Source organism: Pteropus medius, unplaced genomic scaffold (genome assembly GCF_902729225.1).
Source record: "Pteropus medius unplaced genomic scaffold, Ma_sr-lr_union100, whole genome shotgun sequence".
NCBI lineage: Eukaryota > Metazoa > Chordata > Mammalia > Chiroptera > Pteropodidae > Pteropus > Pteropus medius.
The window spans coordinates 2,830,189-2,855,336 of NW_024344378.1; the positions used below are offsets into that span (position 1 = coordinate 2,830,189).

The 25,148-nt window shown below is 48.4% G+C and overlaps 2 protein-coding genes across 16 annotated transcripts in view; one reads left to right on the plus strand and one right to left on the minus strand.

The window, feature by feature from the left end:
- The window catches only part of ANKRD16 (ankyrin repeat domain 16), a 27,591-nt gene extending 21,066 nt beyond the window's left edge, over positions 1-6,525 (minus strand). For 10 of the 11 annotated variants that reach the window (XR_005654601.1, XR_005654600.1, XR_005654602.1 and 7 more), the window contains exons 1-3: positions 5,781-6,525; positions 3,610-3,830; positions 2,179-2,221 (exon numbers count right to left, since the gene is read on the minus strand). Coding sequence is in view for 7 of the 11 variants with exons in the window: in XM_039871014.1 (XP_039726948.1) it covers positions 2,179-2,221; positions 3,610-3,830; positions 5,781-6,100 (584 nt within the window). In the remaining 4 variants the exon portion in view is untranslated. The remainder of the gene's footprint in view (positions 1-2,178; positions 2,222-3,609; positions 3,831-5,780) is intronic. The other variant, XM_039871009.1, reaches the window with a different exon arrangement.
- Positions 6,526-6,706: 181 nt separating this feature from the next.
- The window catches only part of FBH1 (F-box DNA helicase 1), a 37,981-nt gene continuing 19,539 nt past the window's right edge, over positions 6,707-25,148 (plus strand). For 2 of the 5 annotated variants that reach the window (XM_039871003.1, XM_039871007.1), the window contains exons 1-8: positions 6,707-6,859; positions 14,703-14,858; positions 16,790-17,391; positions 20,197-20,327; positions 20,436-20,571; positions 21,879-22,069; positions 24,121-24,213; positions 24,584-24,678. In XM_039871003.1, the coding sequence (XP_039726937.1) occupies position 6,859; positions 14,703-14,858; positions 16,790-17,391; positions 20,197-20,327; positions 20,436-20,571; positions 21,879-22,069; positions 24,121-24,213; positions 24,584-24,678 (1,405 nt within the window). In that variant the 5' untranslated portion in view covers positions 6,707-6,858. The other 3 variants (XM_039871004.1, XM_039871005.1, XM_039871006.1) reach the window with 3 other exon arrangements.

Here is a 25,148-nt window from a genome sequence, read left to right on the forward strand (position 1 = left end):
GGTCCTACGTGTCCCACCTTCTTCTTGGTCTGAGCCACTTCCTGGCCCTATCTGTCCTCCCATCTTTTCGGGTTCCACCTGCCACCTGTCCTTTCTTCCGTTCCTATCTACTTTGTGGTTCTAGTGGTCCTCCTACCTCTTCGGTGCGACCAGCACCTGTCCTTTTTTCCGTTCCCACCTATTTCATGGTCCTTCCATCTTCTCGGTCCTGCCAGCCATCTCTCATCTTCTTTCGTTCCTACCTTCCTCGTGGTCCTAACACGTCCCACCTTCTTCTTGGTCCCACCCGTCCAACTTGCTGTATCTACTTTTGTGCCTGCGATCTTCACGGTTCTACCTTTTTCATGGTCTGGTCTCGCCTCCTATCTGTCCTATCTTTTTCCTTCTTACTTACTTCACGGTCCTACCTGTCCTCCCATGTTCTCAGTTCCATACGCCACCTGTCTCATCTTCTTTTGTTCCTATCTTCCTCATGGCCCTACCTGTCCACCTTCTTCCTGGCCCTAGCTCCTTCCTGCCCTACCTTCTCAGTCCCACCTGCCACCTGCCCAATCATCTTCTATTCCCACTTTCTTCTCGGTCCTCCTCCTACCTGTCCCACCTTCTTCCTGTCCTTCTCCTCCATACTACCTTTTCTGTTTCTATCTTCTTCCCTCCTTCATTTGCCCAGCGCTTTGCTGGCTTTGCATTTGCTGACGCCCTCTGCTTTTATCTCTCCATTATTCACCTGGCAAACTCCACCTCATTCTTCGAATCGCGGCTTCGGTGTGACCTCGCAGAGGCCTGTCCCCCTCCAGCATCGACAGCACCTCTGCTCCCGTGTCATCACTCTTTCTTTGCAGTGTTCCAGGGCCCCCCATCTGAAAGTAGTGTTCCTATGAAACCTTTTGGAAGCCAAATGGCATAAAGCCAAGGGTATCTCCGGCTTTCTGAAAGTTGGCGTTTGCCACTTCACTTTTATGAAGGACCTACGTTAGTGCAGTAACAGCTTTTTTTGTAAAAGTGAAAATCCTCTGCGAATCGTTTTGGCGAAAAGAGGTACGACAGTAGATCTTGCGTATGAGCTAAGTGGGGTAATGCCAACTCGATGTCTCTGCCTGGATGTCTCTCAGGTACATGGGACTCCATGTGTCTGAAAGTGAGACTGTCATCTTCTACCACCAAACCTACTCTTCCTGTCCTCTACCTCGGTAAATGGCACCGGCACCATCACCATCACCATCACCAGGTGCTTAGGTGAGACACCTGAGTCATCCTTCTCCCTCAGTCCCTTTATTCAGTTATTCGCCTAGATCTGTTGATTGCACTCAAGTACCTCCAGATCTGTCTTCACGCCCACGTCAGCTTTAGCCCAGTCGCCATGATCTCTCATCTCACTGCAACAGCCTCCCGACACCTTGCCCAGCACCCGTTCTGCTTCTCTTGTAGTCCATTCTCTGTTTTGCAATCAGAGGATCTTTGAGAAATGCAAGCGTATTACCCACCCCCTGCTTAAAACGCTTCAATGGCATTTTACATGCTTAGGGTAAAATCCGAAATCCTTCTCGTGGCCTACGATGTCGCACCTGATCGATACCTGGCCTCCCTCTCCCGCCTCACCTCGCATGGTTCTCCCCTCTAGGCCTCAGGCACACCCTGAGCGCCTTCGTTTCTGATGTGCCCTGTGCTTCTTCCCAGCTCTGAGCATCGCGGTCGCGTTATCTCTGCCTGGCACACTCCCCGCCTCCCACTGCTAGCCTCTGTCAGGTAACAGCTGAGGTGTCACCGGGGCTGAGATTCCTGACGCCTAGGCTAAGCTGGGTCTCCCTGTCATACGCTCCTGTACGGAGCCTGCAATTCCTCGTAACACCCGCCAGACTCACACGGCTGTGCGGTGTCTGTGAGTTCCCTGAGGGGAAACCAGGCTTGTGTCTGTTGTGGCCCCTGCATCTGGTACAGTTCATAGTAGGCATCGAATGAAGAGACAAATATCTGTTGAATGAACAGACGAGTCGATTTTTTTCTCAAGTCAGTTAGCTATTTTTCTTTTATATCCTTTGAGTTATCTGCTTATGTCCTTTGTTCATTTCTTTTTTGGTACTGTAGTTTCTCTTTGAACAATGTCTGAGCTCTTTGTGTAGCATCGATATTAACTCTCATAATTAGTAAATGCTTCTTAATTTGCTGTTTTGTTCTTACCTCTGAAGAAGCACCTTTACTGCCTCTAAACAGCCATGCATCGCTGGGAGAAGAGAGTTGAGAATTAGAGCCTTTTAGTGCATATGTGAAATGCTTCCTTCCTCCTGGCACCTGTCTTCAGCCAATCCTTTTAGCTATGATTTACAGGAAGGAGTAATTTTTATTAGGTACATAAAAATTTAGCTGGATAAGGAGTAAAGAAGGATGCTTTTACTGAACGGGTTTACAGCCAACACTGATTATTCTGTCTATAAGAGCACTTTTACGGCAAATTTTTAATCCTAAATTTATCTACTCACTTTTATGATGCAAATCCCTAGGGCCTGTCAGATTTTGCCCAGGAAATGTAAATCACTTTAATAGTAATCCGTGACAATATAACGAGGAATTTAATTCTTCTACTAAAACAGCTATAGGCAATAATAAAGATTGTGACTACTTGTTTTTCTCCACTATTTTGTGAAATGGCTGGACGCTGACTGTTTCTCCAGAAAAGCAGGAGAGCTAGTCAAATAATCCGCAAGAACAGAAAGGTTTCCTACTCACTGGCAAAGTTTTAAAAAGGATTCCTTGGTCCCTAACTGCCCACGGTAGCTAGAATAATTGTATGCATATTTCCTAAATTATATCACGTCACAGGTATTGGCTTTTAAAGAAACTAAAAGCCCTGCATTCTAATTTCGTGTACTATCGAGAAGGCTAAAGATTTCTAAGTGTCTTGATCTGGACTCTTGAGCTCCTTCAAATCCATTTCATCTTATACCACAGCACTTTTGCTTTTTACTAATTTAAAATAATCTACAAATAGTCCAGAGTTAAGGATAATTACTGCAAACAATGAAAACTGTACCCCGAATTTATACTTGGCATTACCACTAGATAAGTAAAATTTACTCAGACTCAGGTGTTGAATTATAAGCACCTAGATTTATTTAAATGTCTAGCACTATAGGTATTGCTAAGGATTTTTTAAAAATAGTCTCTTTTCCTTCTACCTTTAATAATAATCGCAATGTGAAAACGATCATGAAAATAGCGAGCACTGTGCCAAGAGACTCGCATGCGTCCTGTCCTTAAGCCCTACGACAACCTGTCACGAAGCATTATCATCGTTATCCTGTTGATGAGGAAATTTGATCAAGAGATTGAGTTCCTTGTCCAAGGTCAAAGACTGAGTGAGGACCGGCTTAACATCTACCTAGCTGGGGAGGGGGACAAATAAGCATGAAAAGTGAACTAATGCAAGGAAGGAGAGCATGTTAAGTGCTAAGTGACATTAGCTCTATACAAAGTGTTGTCAAAACAGCCCAAAGCTGCTCTTATTTCCTGCCTTCTGTCACCCTCTGGGTCACCCTGACTCGGGGAAGTTTGGCAGCACTGCGGCAGCAGGCCGCACACCTGTGCCTGTACCCCGTGCGGCTCTGGGCATACCTGCCGTGTGCAGAGGAGTTCTGCCAATCTTGCTCTCTGTCTTCCAGGCAGCTGGGCAAACGGTGAGCAAGTACTGGAGGACTGCAGGGTCGCCTTCTCGGCTGGCGATGTGGAAGCTGTTCCACCCGTCTTTGTTCTTCAGAAGCGGATTGGCACCATGCTCCACGAGGTCCTGGATCACCTCGAGATTCCTCCTCGTGCAAGCCATCATCAGAGGAGTCCTAAGATCAAACAGGACCAGCTGTCAGATCAAAGGGCATTAGCAGCATGTGACCAGGTCTTCAGAAAAACGCACGTCCTCAGCAGAGGCGGAAAACTGAGAGGACTCAGGAGCCAGGAAAACAGCTTGGACTGGCAACTCCTCTGCCTGCCCCGAGGACCCTGGAGGAGACAAGGGGAAAATGACTGAGGCAGGCACGCCCAGAGGAGGAGACCAGGGTGGCAAAGCGGCTTCTGAGCTGGTTTATGGTATGGCACTGAATCGAGGCCGAGCTACTCCGAATCACAAGCAGCCTGTCCTGAAGAATAGCTGCGCAAGAGGCGCTCTGCTGGACTGACCCCATTCACTGCAGTCAGAAACCATTTATGCATCAAATTGCGCTTAAAAGTTTAAAAAGAGCATTCGACACCATGCCTAGCCATAAGCTATATATTGGTGAACCAAGTGAAACAGCGTGATTAGTTTCCGAACTGACTTATGCCCACGACTCTGGGGGAGCGAACTACATTCACATCAAGGGAGGTGGCTCTGGCCTTCCTCTGCTCCCTCATAAATGATTTGGGGTACGCCACTTCACCTCCATGAGCTTCTGGTTTCTCATCTGCCACATGAGGAAGCTATGGCTCCTGATAAGCGGGGGCTGGTCTCGCTTACCTCCTTACTCACGGGATTCGAGCCATGTCCGGCCAACGGTGGGAGCTTGGATGAGCTCTAAGGTCTCATCTAGGGCCTACCCTCTATAATCGCTATATTAATTTCCAACGCTACTTTTTTGGGGGTAATATAGTAATGATAGCGAACGAGAGATTAAGAGGGAGAAACCCAGAGAAATAGAGGCTGAAATCTTCAAGGGCTTCACAGTGGGAATGACTCTTGAGCAAGGCAGGAAAAGCAGGTGAGGTATTCTAGAAATCTGAAAAGGTGAGAATGCGCAAAAATGTCTCACCATGACTACATCTCCCAAACAGATCAAACAAACCTCATTTCTTTTTTCTTTTTTTTTTAGGAGGCTATTGCCTTATCTGCAGAATTGCTTTGAGGAGTGTATGAGGTCTAAGCCTCTTGGAACTGTCTGTAGACTAATTTACTAGCAGCACAAGAAATCAGTCTTGTGCTTAGTCATAGCTAAAATGAAACCCTCGAAACACAACAAGGCCCCCTTTGCTCCCCAGTGGGCAAGTTTCATTTCGGCTGCTGCATATGGCTGCCCGCTGTGTTTCTTATTTCTACCACATCAAGGAACTACTTGCAGGCAGGAACTTCGTTATGTTATGACTCTTAAGACGTTCATAACCTCTAAGGAGCCCATAGTGAGCTCTGAATACAATGCTAACCTAACAGAACACAGCTGGTCTATGTGATGGTGCAGGTGAATGTCTCTACTGTGGAGGTCACCAAAGCTCCACGTGATGAACTCAGAGAGCACCAGCAACACAAATGTACGTACAATCTGGTGACATGTGCATACAGATACTGCTTACAGCCAGGACAATTCCTTAGTTTCATTATTGTGCTGCAACTAAGATGTTACCTTTGGGGAGGCCCGGGGAGGGGGGACGGGGACGGGGACATGGGACCTCCCTGCACATTTCTATGCAACTTTCTGCGAACCTATAACTATTTCAAAATAAAAAGTTAAGGCAATGCTGTTGGTGAAGTAACCATTCATTCAGTTAGATGTCCCCAGAAGAACTTCGCATCCTGGGACTCGTGTCATATGTAATATAAACAATTCACTATTCCATAGTATTCTATTTGATCATATTCTATACTGTTCTCTGCTTCATAAAAAAAAGCAAATGCCTGGACCGAACAGTTAGTTAACCCCCAGGGCAGGAGCAACGTGCCCTCCAGGGGGAGGCTGAGAAGCTGTGCTGTGGTGGCAGACAAAGTACGTGGGAATCTATGACTCTGCGGGGAGGGGTGTCTTTCTGGAACTCCCGCCACCTACCAGTCGGCCTTCTTCAGGCAGTCGACCGCGGCTCCGCGACCCAGCAGGTACCGCACGCAGTCCCGGTGGCCCATGGAGGCAGCTTCGTGCAGAGGCCGCTTGTAGTCTCGGTTGGCGGCCTCGATGTCCATGTCCCAGGCCTCGACCAGATAGGCCAGGACGTCCCGACGCCCGTGGCGGGCGGCGCAGTGCAGGAGAGTGTCGCCGGCCGGTCCCGGGCAGACGGCGCGCCCCGCTCCCTGCAGCTCCTCCCGCAGGGCGCAGAGCCGGCCTTCCTGCACCAGCCTGTGGAGCCGCCGCGGGTCCCCGGGCGCCGTCATGGCCCCCCGGGCCGGGCGCGGCAAACGAGCCCCGAGTCCTGCCCTGCGCGGGGCGGGCGTACCGGCCGCCGGCTGGCCCCCGGGACAGCCCGGTCCCGCCGGACCGGGCGCCGAGAAAGGCCGCGCCCTCCTACGCGGGGTGGGTAATACGCCTGCGGGCAACTCGCGTCGCGAACGCGCGCTCCAGGTGCGGGCGTAGCCGCGTTCGCGGGCGCGCGGCTCGTATCATTTGCCAGCAAAGCACTAGGTGATGCGGCAGCCGCCGTGGACCCCGCCAGGAGGGGCGCGCACCGTCCGGCGCCCGCGGGGGCTCGCGCTCACTCGGCGCCGCCGCAGGGCCCGCAGCGCTGAGGGGCCCTGGGCGTCCCGACGCGCCGCGCCCCTCACCTGGCCGCTCCGCCGGCCCCGCGAGCTTGGAGGAACTCTGGGAAAGTTTCCACTCGTCTCCTCACCCCGGCGGAAGCACGGGCGGGGCGGGGCCGCGAGCGGTGGCCGCACCCCTCCCCGGCGCGCGTTGCGATTGGCTGCTGGCGCAGTCCGTCAGCGCGCCCCTCCGCACGCGCGTTGCGATTGGGCGCGGGGGGAGTCCGTCAGTCGCGGCGGCGGGCTCTTCCCAGGGCTGCGGCGGGGCGGAGCTGTCAGAGGAAGTCCGAGGCCTGCTTCAGCTCGCGCTGCCCTGCGGACGCCGGGGCTGGGAGGCCGGACGGCCCGGGCCCGGAGGCGACGGCGGTGACTGGAGCCCCGGTCCGGAGCGCCATAGTGCGTGAAGCCGCCGACGCGGCAGGGAGCGCGAGCGGGCCCCTGCGCTGTGGACTCTTAACCTTTTGGGGTCCTGAGCGAGGGTCTGGCCTCCGGGCGGGGAGCGGGTCCGTGTGTGTGTGTGTGTGTGTGTGTGTGTGTGTGTGTGTGTGGGGGCGAGGGGAACGGCATGTGTGTGTGTGTTTGGGGCGAGGGGGACGTGGGGACCCGGGGCTGGGGCTGTCGGGGGCGGGCGAGCTGCAGAGGAGCGGCGGGGGGTGCATGCAGGAGGCCAGGGGCACCCCCACACCGCGTCCTTGCGCCGGGGAAGTGGGGAGCTCGTCGTTTCTCCGTGGTTGTGGGAGTCACGTGGGACGTGGCCTTGGCTGCCTGCAAGCCAGCGTTTCCTTTTCTGCTCCGGGGTTTTGACCTTGGGCAAGTCATTTTATTGTGTCCTTTTGCCTCTTTCATTTGTAGCCTCTCTACCCCTTACCTGAACATTAAGAAAATTAAGGTGATGTGGGAAGGCCTTGAGCTTGTGGAGGATACGTTGAGATCTGAGCAAGCTATGTGAGGTGATGGAAGGGATTTAGGTAGGTGTTGAGTTCGTTCCCCTAACTTACTAGGTACTAGTCGTTTAAATCTCTTGGTGTTTGCCGTTCTTTTAAAGGTAAAATGGGAGTCGCTACTATTTACCAGTTCTAGAAATAGTTGTGCTTTACATCTTACATTGCACGCTATGGGTTTACAAAGCACTTCACATTAATTATGTAACCCGCATGGAACTCTTAAGGCATCATTGAGGGAGGTTATTGAACCTAAAGAAGTTAGTGATTTTGCCACAGATGTCTAGGTAATGAAGCCCTGTGGAAGGAAGGATGGTAGCACTAGTCAGTGTCTGCCAGAGCCTGGCCTGTGCTAAAATAAATTAAGGAAGATAAAATGGAGAAAGTCCTCTGGTATAAGCCTATGAGAACAAGCCCATTTTACCATTGAGCAGATCGAACCGGGTTAACACGCTGAGTTATAAGGAGGCAGAACTAGGTCCAGGGTCAACTTGCCAAAGTGTTTGTTCCATTGTGTATCTTGCCGCTTCAATAAAAAAGGAACCATAAAGTGGAAGGGGCAAGAAGGAAGTTTCAGAACATGCCAAGCGTTCGTTCTGCTGCCGTTGGAGTCATTGCAGGTGGAAGTCAAGACATCTGGTAGTTTCACACTTTTTGCTGCTAGTGCCTCCCCCCGCCCCGCTCCATTACAGATCACCACACCTTCTCTCTCCTTATGCCTCCAGTTTCCCTGTTTTTTAAAACAAAACTGGAACACGTGGATGCACAATCCAACAGAATATTTTAAATCCGAATGATTGGTTACTTACTTGGTGTCAAATTCAACTCTGCCTGACCTGTCCTCTTTAGAAACTTATTTGAGTCTGTAGCCCCCTTTAGATAACTAGATGATAATGTCTGTGAATCTCTCCACGGCCCCTGTGATTTTCTGGAGCATAGCTGGAGCTAGCTGTTCTGGGTCTTGCTGATTTCCCAGTTGGGCTACCCATGTCGTTTGCGCAGGCTTTTGGAGTTTGTGGTCTGGCCTTCACAGTCTCAGTTCACATGTGGTCACGTTGGCATTGTCATTTGCTACTCGGCTGTCTCCTTTCTGTTCTCTAATGTATTTTGTGGTTATGTAATATTCAGCTGTGGTCGTTGGTGTCATGATCATTTGACATGTTTTGTGATCTCTGAGAGTGTGAACACCAAACTATTGGTATTGGACTTAAAAGTCTAATTTCAAATTTGTCACCATCATCTTTTCTCTGCTTATCATATCTTTCTATCCGTCCTGGGCTGATTTTATTTGAAGACCGAGTTTGGTTCTGTCTTTGCCCTTCTGGCTGTGGAATCACCTACTTGGAAGCATTTTACAAAGCATCTCAAATCTATGTCTCCAACTGTCATTTACACGCCAGGAGCTTTACCTGGCATTTCACAGGTAACTTTAAAACAAAACAAACAACTGTTTTCAAAACTGAAAACTCGCATCCTCCTCTCAGTCCAGGAAAAAGTGACTAAAGCGAAAACGCTATTTCTCCTTGACTCCTTAACATGGTAAAATGACGTTGTCATTTAAGTTCTAGCTGGAAATGTCATTTCTCTCTGCTCTTTCTCTTTCCCTCCCAGTCTCGTCAGAATCGACTTGTTGATCTTCACATTCTCCTCTACCTATTTATCCCGCAGATGCTTTCAGGCCTTTACCAACTCTTGCTTCGCTTCGAACGTAAAGCGACGTTCCGCCTTGTCTTTCTGACAGTCTTCACGTTTATCTATCTTCTTTCTACGCCACCTCCAGAGTTACTGTCCTGCCCTGTAAATTTGAGTGCGCATCGACCCTGCTTAAAAGCTGAATGATTGTCTGAATTGCCTAGCTGATAAATTCCAATTTCCTTAGCATTGTACTTGAGGACGTTTATAGTCCGTGCCTCCAAATTCCCTTTCCAGCTTTGTCCCCCATCTGTGAACCTCTCGTTCTAATGAAACCCAACTTTCTGTCACGCCTATGCCATGTTATTTCTCTGTGTTTTTGCACATGTTTATTTTGCCATACTGAATCCTACTCATCTTTTGAGGCCAAACTCTTCCTGAAGCCGTTTCCCTAACTCCGACTGCTCTTCTTTGCTGTCATGGCTCTTCATGTGTGCGTTTGTGTAGAACTTACATTGCCTTATGTACAGTAATTTGTGTTCATTTCGGTAGCTGCCTCATGGGCAGACTGTCTTACTTATTTTTGTATGTTCAGTGTCTGAAATAGCATTCGACACCAGACATACCAAGAGAGGAAGCACTCATGACGTTTATAATGAATCTTGGACATAGTAGTTAAAAGTGGTCGTGGAATGAATTGACAGTGGAAAAAGCCTTTCAAATCTATAAAAATATATTCTAGTTTATAAATAATGATCTTTGTGTGTGTGTGTGTGTGTGTGTGTGTGTGTGTGTGTGTGTGTGTGTGTTTCACTCACCATTCCTCCATTTCCTTGCAAGAAGCTCTCTCCATCCTAGTCTCCGTGTGAAGTGCACGTGTCTCCCAGGGAGGAGCAGGTGTTTGCAGGATGTGAGGAAACCGATGACAGTTGAGCGTGGAGACTAGACTTTTGGGTTTATAAAGGTGTGGGCTGTGGCTCTGGGGAAGGACCTAGCTTTGCATGAAGAGCGAGTCCTCAGGAAGGAGCCAGCACTGCATTTGTTTCTTTTAGAGCTAACGAAAATGAAATATTTTGAAGTTTTTGCTCTACGTTTTGAGTCTACAGTATTTAGTGATATTTTCCTTATAATTATGTTTTCCAAATACTTGTTTGTTATTAAATCTTTGGTTCTGACAATTCATGCTGATTTTGAAAAGCGACATAGAAATTAAACCCGAGGTTTTTAGAAGCTGCTTGAAATCCATCTGGACACAAAAGGAAGAATGTTACAGCAGAAAGAACGCTGGGCTTGAGGAGTCAGAAGACCCACGTTCTGTCACCTGCAAGCTGTGTCGCGACTTCAAGCAAGTCTTCTCTGAGCCCCAGTTTAATCACGGCACGATCGTAGGATCACGCAAAGATCAAACGAGAATATGAAAAAGAACTTCAAAAGCTGTGAAGCAGTTAGGAGCCCTGAGATCTTACAGGGTTTCAAAGCCAAGGGAGAGAACCTGAACTTCTTTAGAGGGAAGCACTTTGGTTGAGCAGTTGTTTGTTTAATCGACAGTTATTCATGGAGCCATGCTCAGTGGGTGCTGGGGCCCCGTGAGTTCCTTGCTCTTCCCTCCCGCCAGACTATAGAGTTTTTAGTCCAGGGGTGGAAGACACATCAGTACACACCTCAACAATTGTTAATCACGCAATAGTAAAATATACTCCAGTAATAATAATTTGTATACGACACTATTAAACACATCGTACAGATAGTTGTGACAAGTATCTCAGAGATGTACAGGGCGGTTTATAGCAGCAGGCAAGGTGCTTCCCATGCTGGAGTGAGGGAATGCCGCTGTTAACTGTGTCTAAACTGTACTCTTAGGTCTCACAGGTGGCGGCTTGACATGCGCAGTGCCGAATCCTTGTAATAATGATCGCGCTGCGGTGCGTCTCCTGTCTCTGCAGACACGCCCGAGGGCAAGTGTCTCCTTGTCGGTTTCGCAGAGTCCCTCAGAGGAAAGTGAGAGGCTTGTGAGGAGCTGACAGATGACAGGTTAGGTGACTCAGTAAGGTGTCTAGATTAGCAGACTGCCTCTGCGGTTCTCGTGGGCAGTCTGTCCAGCGGGTGCCTTGTACTAGCGTTACCTTAATTTTTTTTTTTTTTAAATAATAGTCTTTTCCTCCAGGAATTGTAGGCAGCTATTATCTTCATCTTGTCTATTGCAGCCTGTAAGCTGTAAATTTTAGAGGACGTTTTGGTGTAAGAATGACTAGTTAAAGGTAGTGGAAGAAAGGAACTACTTGGTATCAATTTCAAATGATCCTGGAATGGTTAGGGTAAGTTTGGCTGCAGTGAGAGATGCGAACATTTAATGCCTTCACAGCCAGAGCTCATTTCTTAATGCTATAACAGTCTGAGGTGGGTCCAGGTCGCTGCAGTGTGTGTATGTGTTGGGGGGCGGGGTACGGTTCTTTAAAGCCGTAATCCAAAGACCCAGGCTGCTGGAGGCACTGCCTTTTTGAATGAGTATCTTCTAAGGCTGCTCTGGAGAATCTGCTTCCCCGTTCCCTGGAAGCGGAGCAGAGAGTGGAGGAGTAGGCATGAGAGGTTTCTATGGGCCAGGCCCGGAAGAGGCACACGTCCCCTTTATTCACATTCCCTGGGCTAGAGCTCGGTCAAGGTGACTTCCTGCTGCAAGCAGGACGGGGAGATGGATCCTAGCTGTGTGTGAAGGAGAAGAGGAACTAGTCTTTGCCACAACCCAAAGCACTCCGTTTCCCTTTCCGTGGCTTGTTTTGTAAATTGTTTTGCAATAAGGATTAAAATGTGAAGCCAGGCATATTAACATAGAATCTAGGAATCAGCCGCCTACTGCTCATTCGACAAGTATCGGGGTATCTGTTATTTGCAAAGTAACGTGCTAAGTACTGTGAGGAATAAGATGATGAGACGTGGTGCATCTTTTAGGGGCTTGTGGTCTAGAGGTTTAGTAGTAACTGTCTTTCAGAGGAGACTGCTCCTAGTCTCATCAGTGGGCCTGACTGGGCGGGAGCGGGGCTGGGATGGGACAGCAGCATCAAGGTGAAGGGGGTGACGATGGGTAAAGGGCCAGACTCCAGGTAATCACCACTTTGAAGTCAGACAGACTGGGAAGCAGCAGTCTGAGCTGGGGCCTCTAGAAGGGGGTGGGCCACGGGAGTGGGGGTCAGAGAGACGTCATGCTATAAGAAAGCCATCACGGGAAATGCGGTGTCGGGGAGGGCGCAGTGATTCTGTTCGACGAAACGATTGTCACAGTCTCAGTGCTTTTTGTGTCCTAACACCTGAGGGATAGGACACATTTCTGTCAGTCGCTGTGGCAGAGTCTCCAGGAGGGGTTCAGATACCCACTTAACGTATGGAGGGCACGCAGTTTGGCCTTACAGAGTTGGGAAAGTCCACGAGAGATTCCGTCTTGATCCTGGGCACGTTCATCACCGAGCGCTGGCTTCGCTCCTTGAAGAGTCGTGAGCAGCTGCTCACAGTCAGCGCCCTGTCAGAGGTGTGCAGCGTACAGTCCCCGTGTACGGGAGCAGCGCCATGGGGAGGGGGACTCGGCAGGCAGAGGGGGCATTCGAGCATCTTTCTTTGGATAAAGTTATTTTTGAACCGCTGGTTTAAAAGTATATTAATAAGAAGAGCGGTTAGATTTTTAGTATAGTTTTAAAAATAATTTTGCAAGAATATCAGTCCTATTAAAAGGAACCTAATGTACCTTTTAGGAGACACTCAGAATGGTGTCGTCGACATGTAATTCTTCTGACATTTCAGCTGACAGCTTCAGCGTGGGTGTCACAAAGTACTTCCATGTCATTTGAACCTCATTCTGTGAATTTGGTGTGGCGGGTTATTATAATCCCTGTTTTTAATGATAAGGGAGTCAGACTTTTAGTGATTAATGCACCGCCCAAGAGGAGGAGGCCTTGTGACTCCATATCGGAATACCCACGCAGCCTTTTAGTTCAGTCATTTGTTTAACTCCTGAGGTGGACACGGGGCTCCTGGCGTCCAGTTCAGTGACTCGCAGCCCTTCACCTCTCAGAGATGGGAGGGGCAGATGAAACACAGTCTAGTTTTCCTGACATCTGCCCAGCGGAGGTCCAACTAGTAATTTTTGCTATGTAAATACAATGAAAGTGTTAGCTCTGCATCCCCGAGAAGCAGTCATGGCCCAGGGGATGCAGGTGACACCATCCAAATGGACAGCGGAGCCAGCCGTGTTAGCACCCAGAAGCCAGACTGGCCAGTCTAGGCGCCCCTACCCCTAGCTGTTAACCTTAGCTGTGCCCCGATGGCTTTGTGCCAGAATACACTGGAACACCCCAGCATTCTGGAAGCAGGACACTGTTCCTCCACCCACTCCCCTTACCTCTTTCTTTTGCTCCCGTGCCTCTGTTAGAATTCTGCAAACATTTAGTCTTTTAACAAGCGCTTAAGATTCAGACATATCTTACAAAAATGAATACATAAATAAAAGTCTGTATTACCTATTTTTCCAAAAGAGTCTCTGAGTATTTTTGATGTTCTCTTGTCCGTCCATGGTGACACTTTTAAGGTGGTCTGCCCTTGCCAGGTGCCTCACGAAAGCGGTGTGACAGCAGATCCTAGTGGTCCGGGGCTCGGGTTCCCCCCAGCCTTACCACTGTGACCTTGCTGTCTCCTCCTCCACTCTTTCTGAATTTGCTGAACCCATGCTGCGTGCTCCATGCAGGGGATGCAGAATACGTCCTTACCTTGGAGCATGGTTTGACTCTTAGGCGTGTGATTAAGACATGACTTCCTAGTCGGTGGTGGTTGTCAGTGCCTCTGTATTTTTACTGTGGCGTCATTATTGTAGTTAGTTGGCTGAAGAATGCTGGGATATAGTCATTCTTACATACTTTTTACAGAAAAAGTTGCATTATGTATGTTTGAATACCTCTTCTGTACAAATCTGCCGTCAGCCTCTGTCTTGTATATTTCCCAAAAGCTGAATTTGGGGGGATAGTACAGATGGGGTAGGTATCTAAACACTTGAGACGGAATTCTAGGTACACTTGTTGCTATAATATGTTGCTAAGGGAGGATACTAAATTTGCTCTAAAGATCCTTAAAAGTGGATTCGATTCTATTCTACTTAGGAGCCTTGCTTCCAGCCTGTGCCCAGTACTGAGATCCACTGGGGACTTAGAGGCGTGCAATGTGGTCTTCTCTAGAAATTACGGTGGTTTTATTATTAGTCACTGCGTTCTGCTTCTGAAACTTGGAGAAGCTGGTACAAGGGATGATGAATGAGTTTATATTTAAATATAAACTCTTACATATTAGTGGTTATTATGGGAGCATAAATGTCCTGGCTAACGTCAGAGAAACGATGCCAGACCTCGATTTATCCCTCTTATTGAATGAGTATTTCGTGACCAGGGCTTCTAGAGAGTATAATAAAGCAAGTCTTTTTAGGATCTTATTTTAGGAGTCCTTCTTAAATTCTAAGGAAGAAATGCTAAGAAACTATGAAACGACTAGAAGTTGGTGGGAATATAGGGAAAAAGAAAGGGGCTGGCTGGGGTGGTCCATTCCTGAAAATTAAGTATAATTTGCCAGCTAGCTTGAAGAGTTGGTGCTAACTAACAAATGTCCCGTTTCTTTTGCCTATTGGTACAAAACAGTGAGACGGTTTAAACGGAAGCATCTTACAGCCATCGACTGCCAGCATTTGGCTCGGAGTCACTTGGCCGCGACCCAGCCCTTCAGTCAAGGATGGACAAACAGAGACCCAAACCACGGTCTCTACCCTAGACCCAGAACAAAAAGAGGGATTAGAGGTATGTCTTCCAAAAAAGTACCTTGCATTTCGAATCTGTATGTAGCGTGTGTGGCCTTAGACTGTCTCCCAGTATTTGTAAGTATTGCCGCTGTGATTTTGTAATCCTGTTGCAACAGTTTGATACTTTTTTCATTATCTGAGGGTTTTCCATGAAAATTCCATACTATTATAATGGTCGGTACAAGCCCCAGGAAAACATGACCGAATGAATGCCGTCAGCCTGCTTAATTATAACGTGGGAGAAAACACGGACCGATGTCACCGCCATTCCCATCGGGAGCCGCTGCGATCTCCTACTCTGCATCCGTCCTCTTTGTCCAGTTGTCACTGATCATTTTTCTCCAGACCGTTTCCTCACCCAGCGGCTTCATGGTAGACTGCACCCTCTGCGGCCTCGGACCCGGGCTGCTGCAGAAATACCTCTCCTTGCCTTCAGATTTTATTCAACTCATTTGGGATGTACATCATCATGTTAATGTTCTCGAGAACCATTTCCTGTCGAATCAGGGCCGCTCTGAAGAACCTACAGTGCCATGTCTCCCTGTCACTGTTGTGACTCCAGCTCAAACCTGCCCTCACCCGATGTTCGTTATCTGTTACATGCAGGCTGTTTTCGTGGCATTTCAGTTTTCTTGTGACCAATCTACATGCCCCTTATGTCAGTAGCTGTTAGTATGATCCAGATCGCCTTGTTTCCCTTTGACGCATCTAATTTCAGAATCCAACTCACATCTTATCTAGTTTTCTTTAAATATTGTAATATGTGTTTATCACTTTTTGGAACTGCCATAACCAATTTATGAGGCAGTTTTAAACTATATTTTATTTCATGTATATGAGTCAACTTCTCTGTGCTGTGAGTTTTTTACTGACAAGGACTTTGTCAGCACATGTGTTTTTCAGTGGGGCATGTAGCAGTCTCTCCAGAGACACCACTATGATTATTCTGCAATTAGAAAATATCAGAATTTAACGCAGGTCTGTTGACCGCAGAACTCTGGGTTTGCATCAAACTGCCCAGGAACAGTTATGTTTTTTTTCTTTTTCAAACATAAAAAAATGTATGTATTAAAGTCTTTAAATTCTATTAAAAGCTAACCCCAGTTTTGTTCTTTTCTCTCATTTTCCAAAGTGAGAATTCTGGCTACGGTCATTTCAGGAAGGAACCATGGGTTTTGTTGTATGTCGATAAGGCATTTAAATATGTCATTGGCATTTTACAATAATTTATAGGAGTTTAAAATGCAGTGGTGATATGCGAAATCACCATTTGATTCCCCTAAGCTCCAGTAAAGTCTGTGAGGTCAGGGAGTACGTATATTGGTTTTTACTTTATTTTCGTCTCAGAATCAGAGGTGCTTATTAGTAAATGCCTGCTGAATAAATGTGTAGACTAGATTAGGTTCCACTCTAATAATGTGAAGAGAATTCTGACTCCTTCCTTTTGGAAATAAATTAAGCTTCACGGGAGGAAAAGAAAATGAAAAGTTTTTAACTGTCACATGGTGAGAGTGGGTTTCACTGAATCCTGATAATCTAAAGCCTTTTCCTTTCTACTTAAGCAAACTTAGATGTTTTTATTGTAAGAGCAAGCCAGGAGGCATGGAGGTGTGAATGAGCAGTTGTTTGCTTTTCGTCCATCCCTTCACGTATTCGGTGTGCCTATGTCACAGAATGTAACATGGACCTCACACCATCTGAAGACTGGTCTCTGTCTCTTTCCAGATGTATGTCTGACTATATGAAGAGCCAACTACGACTGTGTTTTTGGATTAAGCTCTTTATAAAATCATTTGGCCAATCACTATATCCTTGTCTCTCTCCCCTGTCGGTATAGGTAATTGAAACTTAGTTTGTCTCGTCTGGGCCAACAATAGTTCAGCAGTCCTGATCCCTTTTTCATTCGTTCTGTTTGGGTTCTCTGCACAGGTCAAGGATGTCAGAGATACAGCACTGAGCTCCTCCCAGCTGGTCAGCAGCGATGCACCAATGACATGGCCAAGAGCAATTCTGTGGGCCAAGACAGCTCTAAGGACTCCGAGGACGAAATGACCTTTGCTGCAGAAAGCGGCTGTGCCCTGCCTCAGGAAGGCGATAGGGAAGCAAGACGGGCTTCGCCAGGCTCTGCTCTGCCTGCAAGGAAGCGTTCCTGGTCCTTCGAGGGCGAGAGCAGCCAAGCGACAGGGACCAGTCAGTGGGACGGGGTTTGTAAAAAAACCCCACGGCACCGGTCGTCCCTGTCCTACGCAAAGCCCAGGGACGCCAGGCAAGGAGCAGGGGACTCTCTGTCGTGGCTCTCTGCAGAGTCTGAAGAATCTAGCCAGGAGATGGAGGATGCGGGCCCCGACCTCATCCCCGACTCCTACTTTGGGCTGCTCGGGACCCTGCCCTGCCAGGAGCCCCAGAGCCACATCTGTAGCCTGCCCAGTGAAGTCCTGAGGCACATCTTTGCTTTCCTCCCCGTGGAAGACCTCTGCTGGAACCTGAGCCTGGTGTGCCACCTGTGGCGGGAGATCATTCGCGACCCCCTGGTGCGTAGGGCGCTGTAGTTCTGTGGCGTTGTCTCTGAAAGTACACGGATTGGTTTCAACGCACACTTCTGATTGCAGCGTGTCCTCGGAAACGGCGGTTTCCATCTGTCTCCAGAGTAACATCCAGGCTCCCTGGGGGCGTAGGAGGCCCTCCCTTTGTCCCACCTGTCACCCCAGCCTCGCTGCTCACTTCTCAGCACGTGCCTGTGTCCTGCCCACAGCACAGGGCTTGCTGCATCTCCGCCCCAGACTACATCCTGCTTGCCCCGTGTGGGCCTGACCACCCCACCCACACCCCCACGCAAAGGGCCCCTCAGATCTCCGTTGACATCTTCCTTCTTCAGGGTCTCACTCTGCTTCCCATTTCATCTTCCTGAAATTACTCCCTCTCTCTTCCTTATGCTGCTTGCAGGAATTTTCACCTCTGTTGCAAGTTTATCATGTTCTGTATTGTGGTTTAGAGGGCCTTCCTCCCTCTTTAAATCGTCGGCTCATCGACAGCAGGCTGGTCGCTCCGTAAATGTTTTGCGTTCTCCGTCGTACCTCGCGCGCGGTAGTTTGCACCTGGCAGCGCTGTGTCGGAGTACCTTTTGAGGTCGATGCAGTGGGCAGCCGATGCTCTCAGAAAAGAGTTCCCTGTGTGGCCACTGGCCATATCACTGCCCCAGCTCCCTTTTCTTCCCTTTGATGTTAATTACACTTCTTCCCACCCCAGCTTCAGGTCCTCAGGTAGACCTGAGGACCCGGGAAATGTTTTGCTTGTCTTAGGTATTCCTTAGACCAGCCACTGGGAGTAAATCAGAGATGCAAAGATTAACTCTCCCTTCAGTTACATTAAAGGTTAAAAACTCAGGGATGGAGTGAGTGCAAGATGGATAGACATATCAAGACGTAGTACATTTTTCTTCTAAGCGCAAAAGATTTCGGAAGAAATTTCACATCACTCTCACTTCGTTCTTTGCCCGCTTTCTGAGAAGTGTCTTTCTGCCTTTAGATGTGAACTCTGTTTTGGGTCGTAGTATTTCTGCCCACTAAATTGAGATCTCTCTGATGTGGACTGAATAGTCGTCGCTGAGAGCTTTCTCAGTTCTGCTTGAGAAGACTTGCGGGGAGATATTCCAGCTTACACTCACCTCTCAAAATGTTAGAATAACGCGACTTCTGTCCCCACTGGCAATGACACGAGGTGTTTATTTTCAGTAACCTATTACCGCTCACATTTTCTTTCCATTTCTTATGGTGTCTCTTTTCTGACTTGGGTCTAAGTTTATGTTGGCCTCATAGAATAAGTTTGGGGGTGTTCCCTCCTCTTCAGTTTTTTGAAGAATCTGAGGAGGATTGATATTCTTTAAATGCTCAGTAGAATTCTCCAGGGAAGCCATCTGGTCCTGAGTTTTGTTTTGTTGGGAAGTTTTTGATGACTAATTCAATCTTCGTACTCATTGGTCTGTTCAGATCTTTTATTTCTTCATGATTCACTGTTGGTAGGTTCTGTGTTTCTAGGAATTTATCCATTTCTTCTGGGTTATCCAGTTTGTTGATGCACAGTTGTTCACATGCTCTTAAAATCCTTTTTATTTCTGTGACGCCAATTGTAACATCCCTTCTTTCATTTCTCATTTGTTATTGAAATCTTTTTTTCTTAATATGGCTAAGGATTATAAATTTTGTTGATCTTAAAAAAAAACCTCTTGGTTTCACTGATTTTAATAATTCCTTCTAGTGTCTTTTATTTATCTCTGCTCTAGTCTGTTATGTTCTTCTTTCTGCTGGCTCTGGGTTAGTTTGTTCCTCTTTTTCTCGTTCCTTTAGGTGTAAAGTTGGGTTGTGGATATGTGATCTTTTTTGATGGAAGCATTTATAGCTCTGCACTTCTCTCTCAGAAACACTTTCACTGTATTCCATGTTTTGTTGTGCTGTGTTTTTGTTTTCACGTGTCTTAAGGTCTTTTCTAATTTCTTTGTGACTTCTTTTTTGACCCATTGATTGTTTGAAGAGTGTGTTGTTGAATTTCCATGTGCTTGCGGGTTTTCTAGTGTTCTTTCTGCTACTGATTTCTAGTTCATTCCACAAGGATTGAAAAAGCTACTTTCCATAATTTCAATTTTTTAAAACTTTGTTAAGACCTGTTTTATAGCCTAGCACGTGCTCTATTTCGGAAAGTGTTCCACGTGCACTTGAGAAGACTGTATACTCTGCGGTTGTTGGGCGGAGTGTTCCGTATGTATCTGTTAGGTTCAGTTGACCTAGTGTCGGTCAAGTGCTTTGTTTCTAGTCGTTCTCTCCTTTCTTGAACGTGGAGTCGTGAAGTCTCCTATACTGTCATCCGTTGCTCCCTTCTATTCTACCAGTGTTTGCTTCCTAGATTTAGGAATTCTGTTATCGGTACATAAATATTTATAATTGTTATATCTTCTTGGCGAATTGACCCCTTTCTAATTATGTAATCTCCTTCTTTGCCTCTGATAATTTTTGACTTACAGTCTATTTTGTCTGATATTAGTACAGCCACACCTTTCATATTCTTTAATCCTCATAGGAACTCAGCCATGGTGCCCTGATGCTTCACACAGAGAAATGAAGCACTGGCTTTCCCCAGATTCTATAATAAGCTAGTGTCAAAACCAAGACCCAGTTCTGGTGTCCAACCCACATTTGTGTAACGTGTCCACCTCATTCACCCAGCTTTTGCGTTGTGAGCTATAATTGCTTAAGTTGGCAGAAGGTTATCTGCATGTTTGTGACCTAATGTGCTCTCTAGTAGCCACTGCCCACATGTTATTTTGGGTTTTTTGAACCGTGTAGTTCATCCCTTGGAAGAAGCTGTATCATCAGTACCTGATGAATGAGGAGCAGGCTGTCAGCAAGGTGGATGGCATCCTGCTGAGCTACGGCATAGAGAAGGACTCCGACCTGTGCGTGCTGAACCTCATCCGGTGAGTCGCTTCTCTCCCGCCAGGGAGATGGTCTCCCTGTCCTCTCTGGTGCGTGACCGCGTGCGATCGATTGTCTTCCTCACGGACGCTGCCCTGCATGTCTTCCAGCTACGTAGCCACCACCAAATGCTCCCCGAGCGTGGACCCTGGGCAGGCACTGTGGAGCCTGAGGGATCACCTCCTCCTTCCTGAGGCAGAGGCCTGCGTGCGGCAGCACCTGCCTGACCTCTACGTGGCTGCCGCGGTACGTGAAGAGGCCGTGGGGACTTCCTGGGTCAGGCGACACCTTTTCTCATGGGAAGAAAGTGTGTTGGATGCTTTAAGTGCAGTCGAAGGTTGTTTTAGATTTATTTTTGAAATCTTTGTTTAATCTCTGTTTTAAAGCCAAATCTTGTCATTCGTCCCATTAGAGATGTAGAGGGCCACATTGGTTTAGATTCCTAAATTCAGAGGGATCTTAGAAAGCATGGAGTCCGTTTCCCGTTCCGCTGAGGAATCTTCAACAGCAGGGGGCCCCCTCTCCCCTCTGAACACTGCGGTTCATGAGGACTTCTTCGCGAGGCAGCCCGTGCCCTTGGCAACAGCACAGAGTGCGTGAGGGCCAGAGAGCCGGCGGGTCCTGTGCAGAGGCTCAGTGCTTAACGCGAAGCGAGAAGCCGTCCTGTCTCCTGACCTGCAGCCCCTCATTCAGATCGGGGACTTTTGGATTTTATTGTGGAAGCCTCGTGCAACCTCAGCCTGTGTTCTGCAGCCCGTAGAGGGCGAATCACTTTCCATCTTTGGTGAAGTGATTGTCAATGATGGCGGAGTGAGTTTTCTTTCACAGGATGGTTGCAGTGAGAGGTGCATGGACCTTCCCTTTCTGGTAGTGCTTTTTTTTGGGGGGGGAATGCGTTTTTTAACGGAGAGACCTGTAGTAGAATGAAGACTGATACGGCTGTGTGTACGTCACTGTTTCCATGTCAGTGAACATCTTACACGTTGCTAAGTGGCGCCTACCGTGTTCGTAATAATAAATTTTCGATAACTTATTTCATATTTAACTTAATGTTTAGTAATTATTAAATAATAATAAAGCAAGCAGTAAATTCGCATCTTAATGCCAGAGAATCGCCACTCTTGACCAGCCTCCCCTCCGCCACCAAAGGCTGCTACCTGCTTTGTGTCCCGTCTTTTGTGCCTCCCTGGTGGGCAGGCTCTCATTTAATAGGGATCCTATTGTGACCGCTGAGCATCTGCGGCCCCGGGCGCTCTCACCTGGCCTGGAGAGGAGGGCGGGGTGTGAGAGGACCATCTTCATGCAGCGCTCTGTATTAAGTGCTTTATAAATGTTGTTGAATTAAGGAAAGCTAAGAACGCAAGTCCAGAAGTGATTAGAAGGGAGGGATCCAGGGCAAAAGAAAAGGTTCCCATTTCCCAAATGTCACTTGGACAGTTCGCACTCAGTTCAGACCACCTGCAGGTGGCGCCTGACTCACAGTTTCTTCACGGGTTGTCTGATGTGATTTTTCTTAACTGTGCCCTGTGTTTTGGGGTCTTTTCTCCCTCCAGGGCGTCAACGTGTGGGCTTTGGTAGCAGCCATTGTCCTCCTGTCCAGCAGCGTGAGTGACATCCAGCAGCTACTCTTCTGCCTCCGCAGACCTAGCTCCACTGTGACCGTGCCGGACGCCACGGAGACCCTGTACTGCATCGCCGTGCTTCTCTACGCCATGCGGGAGAAGGGCATCAACATCAGCAACCGGTAAAGCGGCGGGAGGGAGAGCAGAGACACTGGTCGGGTGGAGCGTCCCGGGCCCGCGACAGGGCCCAGCCCTGCCGCCCACCTGCGTCAACACCGGGCGAGCTGTGAAACTCCGCTCTGCAAATAGAACGCGCTCCGCAGCTGTCACGTTAACCACCGAGGCCCTTCCCTCGAGGCCGTGGGAGCCCGAGGAAGTCCCCTCGCTGAAGGATTTCTTTATCCATACGTGGCTGCGTTTTCCAGGAAAACATTAAGGTCTGGTTCCTCTGTCTCTCACCTTTTTGGGTTAAGCTGTAAGAATCGTGGTTCTTGTCTGTCTGTCATCTTAGTGTGACAAGGGCTGTAGCACGTGGGTTGCTCGTTCGCGGTGACCGCGTGCTTTCACTCGGCCGCAGACACGCACAGGCCGCTTTGGGGAGGACGTGTGCATTCGGCACGTTCTGGGCACCTGTCACGTGTCAGGGCGGTTTCCAGGCACTCGTGGTGCCACTGTGAAGGAGGCGGGCGACACTTATGTCCGCGTGGGCTGCGTGCGCGAGTGCAGGGCAGCGGGTACTATGTGAGCAGATGCGTTGAACCCGCGGTCCCCAACCTCGGTGGCACCAGGGCTCATGCTCCGCTGAGAATCTAATGCCTGACGATCTGAGGTGGGGCCGAGGCGGTGATGCTGACGCTGGGGAGCTGGCTGTTTTAAGGTTTGTGGGGAGAGCATTTCAGCAGGAGTACCTCATTTAAGGGCCCAAGGATGGCAATGAGTTTCGTACGTGCAGGGAACGGAAGGTGTCTAGTGGCAAGGACGTAGTGACGGAGAGGGAGGCCAGCATCCGATGATGAGAGGGCCTCAGTGACTGGAAGAAGTCAGAATGAAATCCAGGCTGTGAAGGGCAGTGGGCTGGAGGCCCCGGCCCCCGACCGGGGATGGGCAGCGGGGTGATGTGGCAGCCCTGGGGAGGCAGGCCCCGGAGCATTTCCTTCCCTGGGATGAGTGAGCCCCAGGAGGAGCATGGCTGGTGGCAGCAGGTGAACTGTGGCCCGTCATCTCTGGTGAGCATTTCTTCTCCAGAAACGTGCAAGTATTTGCTGTGTCTCCGAGATATGTTTCGATTCACTACCTGTTGTGTCCGTGGCGGGGAGGCTCAGGGCAAGGAGCTTTATGACATTCAGAAAAGACAGATACGCAGATGCCGAGTGAAGTCCTCCGTGCAGGTGTGAGCCTGCAAGTTGTCTGCATGTTGACATGGACATAGACGGGAAGTGGGAGGTGTGCTACGCTGCGCGTTGTCGTGTTTGTATATTTTTTCCTGCTTTACCTGGGAGACAGTGTGACTGGAGATAGGAGTGTTATGTTATTAAGGGTATTTGTTGCATCAGAAAGATCGACGCTTGGAGCTCACCTCTTCTCACTCTGCGGATGGGCCAGGGCACGAAACAGTGGGCGATTGGCGTTGGGGGAGATGAGTTTGGCTTCAGTGCGCACACGGAGCGGCCTGGAGTGGCTTGCGATGGGCTGTTCGGCCACGTCCAGGCGTCTCCTGAGTGTGCTGTGTCATCTTCAGCCCCTCTCGGTGACTTGGAGGCTGTTTCGTTTTCACGTCCTTGGTAATCGTATCTTGTTACCCACATAGCACCCTTCCTTTGGGACCTTAAAAGACAGAATGTTCTTCATGCTTCTAAACCAGTATCACCTCACAAGAGGCAGGAAGCAGAGCAGCAGAGGCTCAGAAAGATAAAATGACACCTAGTTGATTATGAACGAGAAGCAGCATCTACATTCGCTTTTGTGATTATTCGTCTCGTAAGGTGACAGCTAGGTCCCCGTTCCCCAGAGAGCATGACCTGGGCTCCCTCCTTTTGCTCTTCACACACTGGAGACAGGCATCTCTCCCAGAGGGCTTTGGTCAGCTCTGAATTCTTTTCTTCCCGTTTTTCATAAAATGGTGGTAGGTGTTTTCTTTTTAGAAATGCTAAGGAGTCTAAATACATCTAAGGAAAAATGAGGTACCGATTGTGACTTAATTCGAAAATCTCTACATCTGCTTTTTCCTCGTTAGGATTCACTACAACATTTTCTACTGCCTGTATCTTCAGGAGAATTCATGTACTCAGGCCACCGGGGTGAGAGAGGAGCCGACAGTCTGGCCTGGGTACGTGTGTGGATGAGTGTGCGTACGTGTGTGTGTGCACGTGTGCATGTGTGTGTGTCTTCCATTCTTGACTGTTTCTCATTCTTAAGGAAGAGACGTGTTTTGTTTTAACAACTTCAGTGAGGTATAATTTGCGTTACATAAAATTCAGCCTTTTTAATTGTATAATTCATTGATTTTTAGTAAATTTACTGAGCGTGCAACCATTATTATAATTTAGTTTCAGAACATTTTTATTACCCCAAAGGGAGGCCCCTCTTTTTGGTTAAATTTCATTCCTCTGGTTTGTCTGTTTGGTTTTTGATGGTCTGTCACCTGGTCTTTTCAATTCTTTTGTATTTTTCTAATTTTTTTCCTGTAACGATTATAGCAAGAAAACAGCCATCCAGCTTACACATGAACAACAGCTGATTCTGAGCCATAAGATGGAACCTCTCCAGGTGGTAAAAATCATGGCATTTGCAGGTAAGGGGGGGCTCGCCAGCACCGGAACAGAGTCGGGTTCATACCCCTTATCACTACATCCCCTTCCCCTGCTACCTGCTAAGGTATTTTTACCGTGATCCGTTACCAAACTACTACAGTGCAATGGACTGAGAAGCAGTTGCCAAGTATTACTTGCATTTTCTTACCACTCCAGGGGGCATGCATGCTGGAGTTCCTGGTGGAACACACCAGTAGCTCTTAGGAATTAGTTCGTGGGGTAGATACCACGGGACCCACCCAGCCTCGTTTACCTTCACACATGCTCAGGCCCTGATGGCTTATGGCCTGGCAGGTCACGCTAGTCTCCTGCTCACATTTCTGCCAGGTGAGGTCTGGGAGGCCCTTCACCCATTTGGGTCTAACCTCTGTTCCTCAGTATACTGGCTACTAGTCTCCTGCCTCAGTCAGCTAGTTATCCTCACAATCTCCTAAGGCACTTGTTTATTATT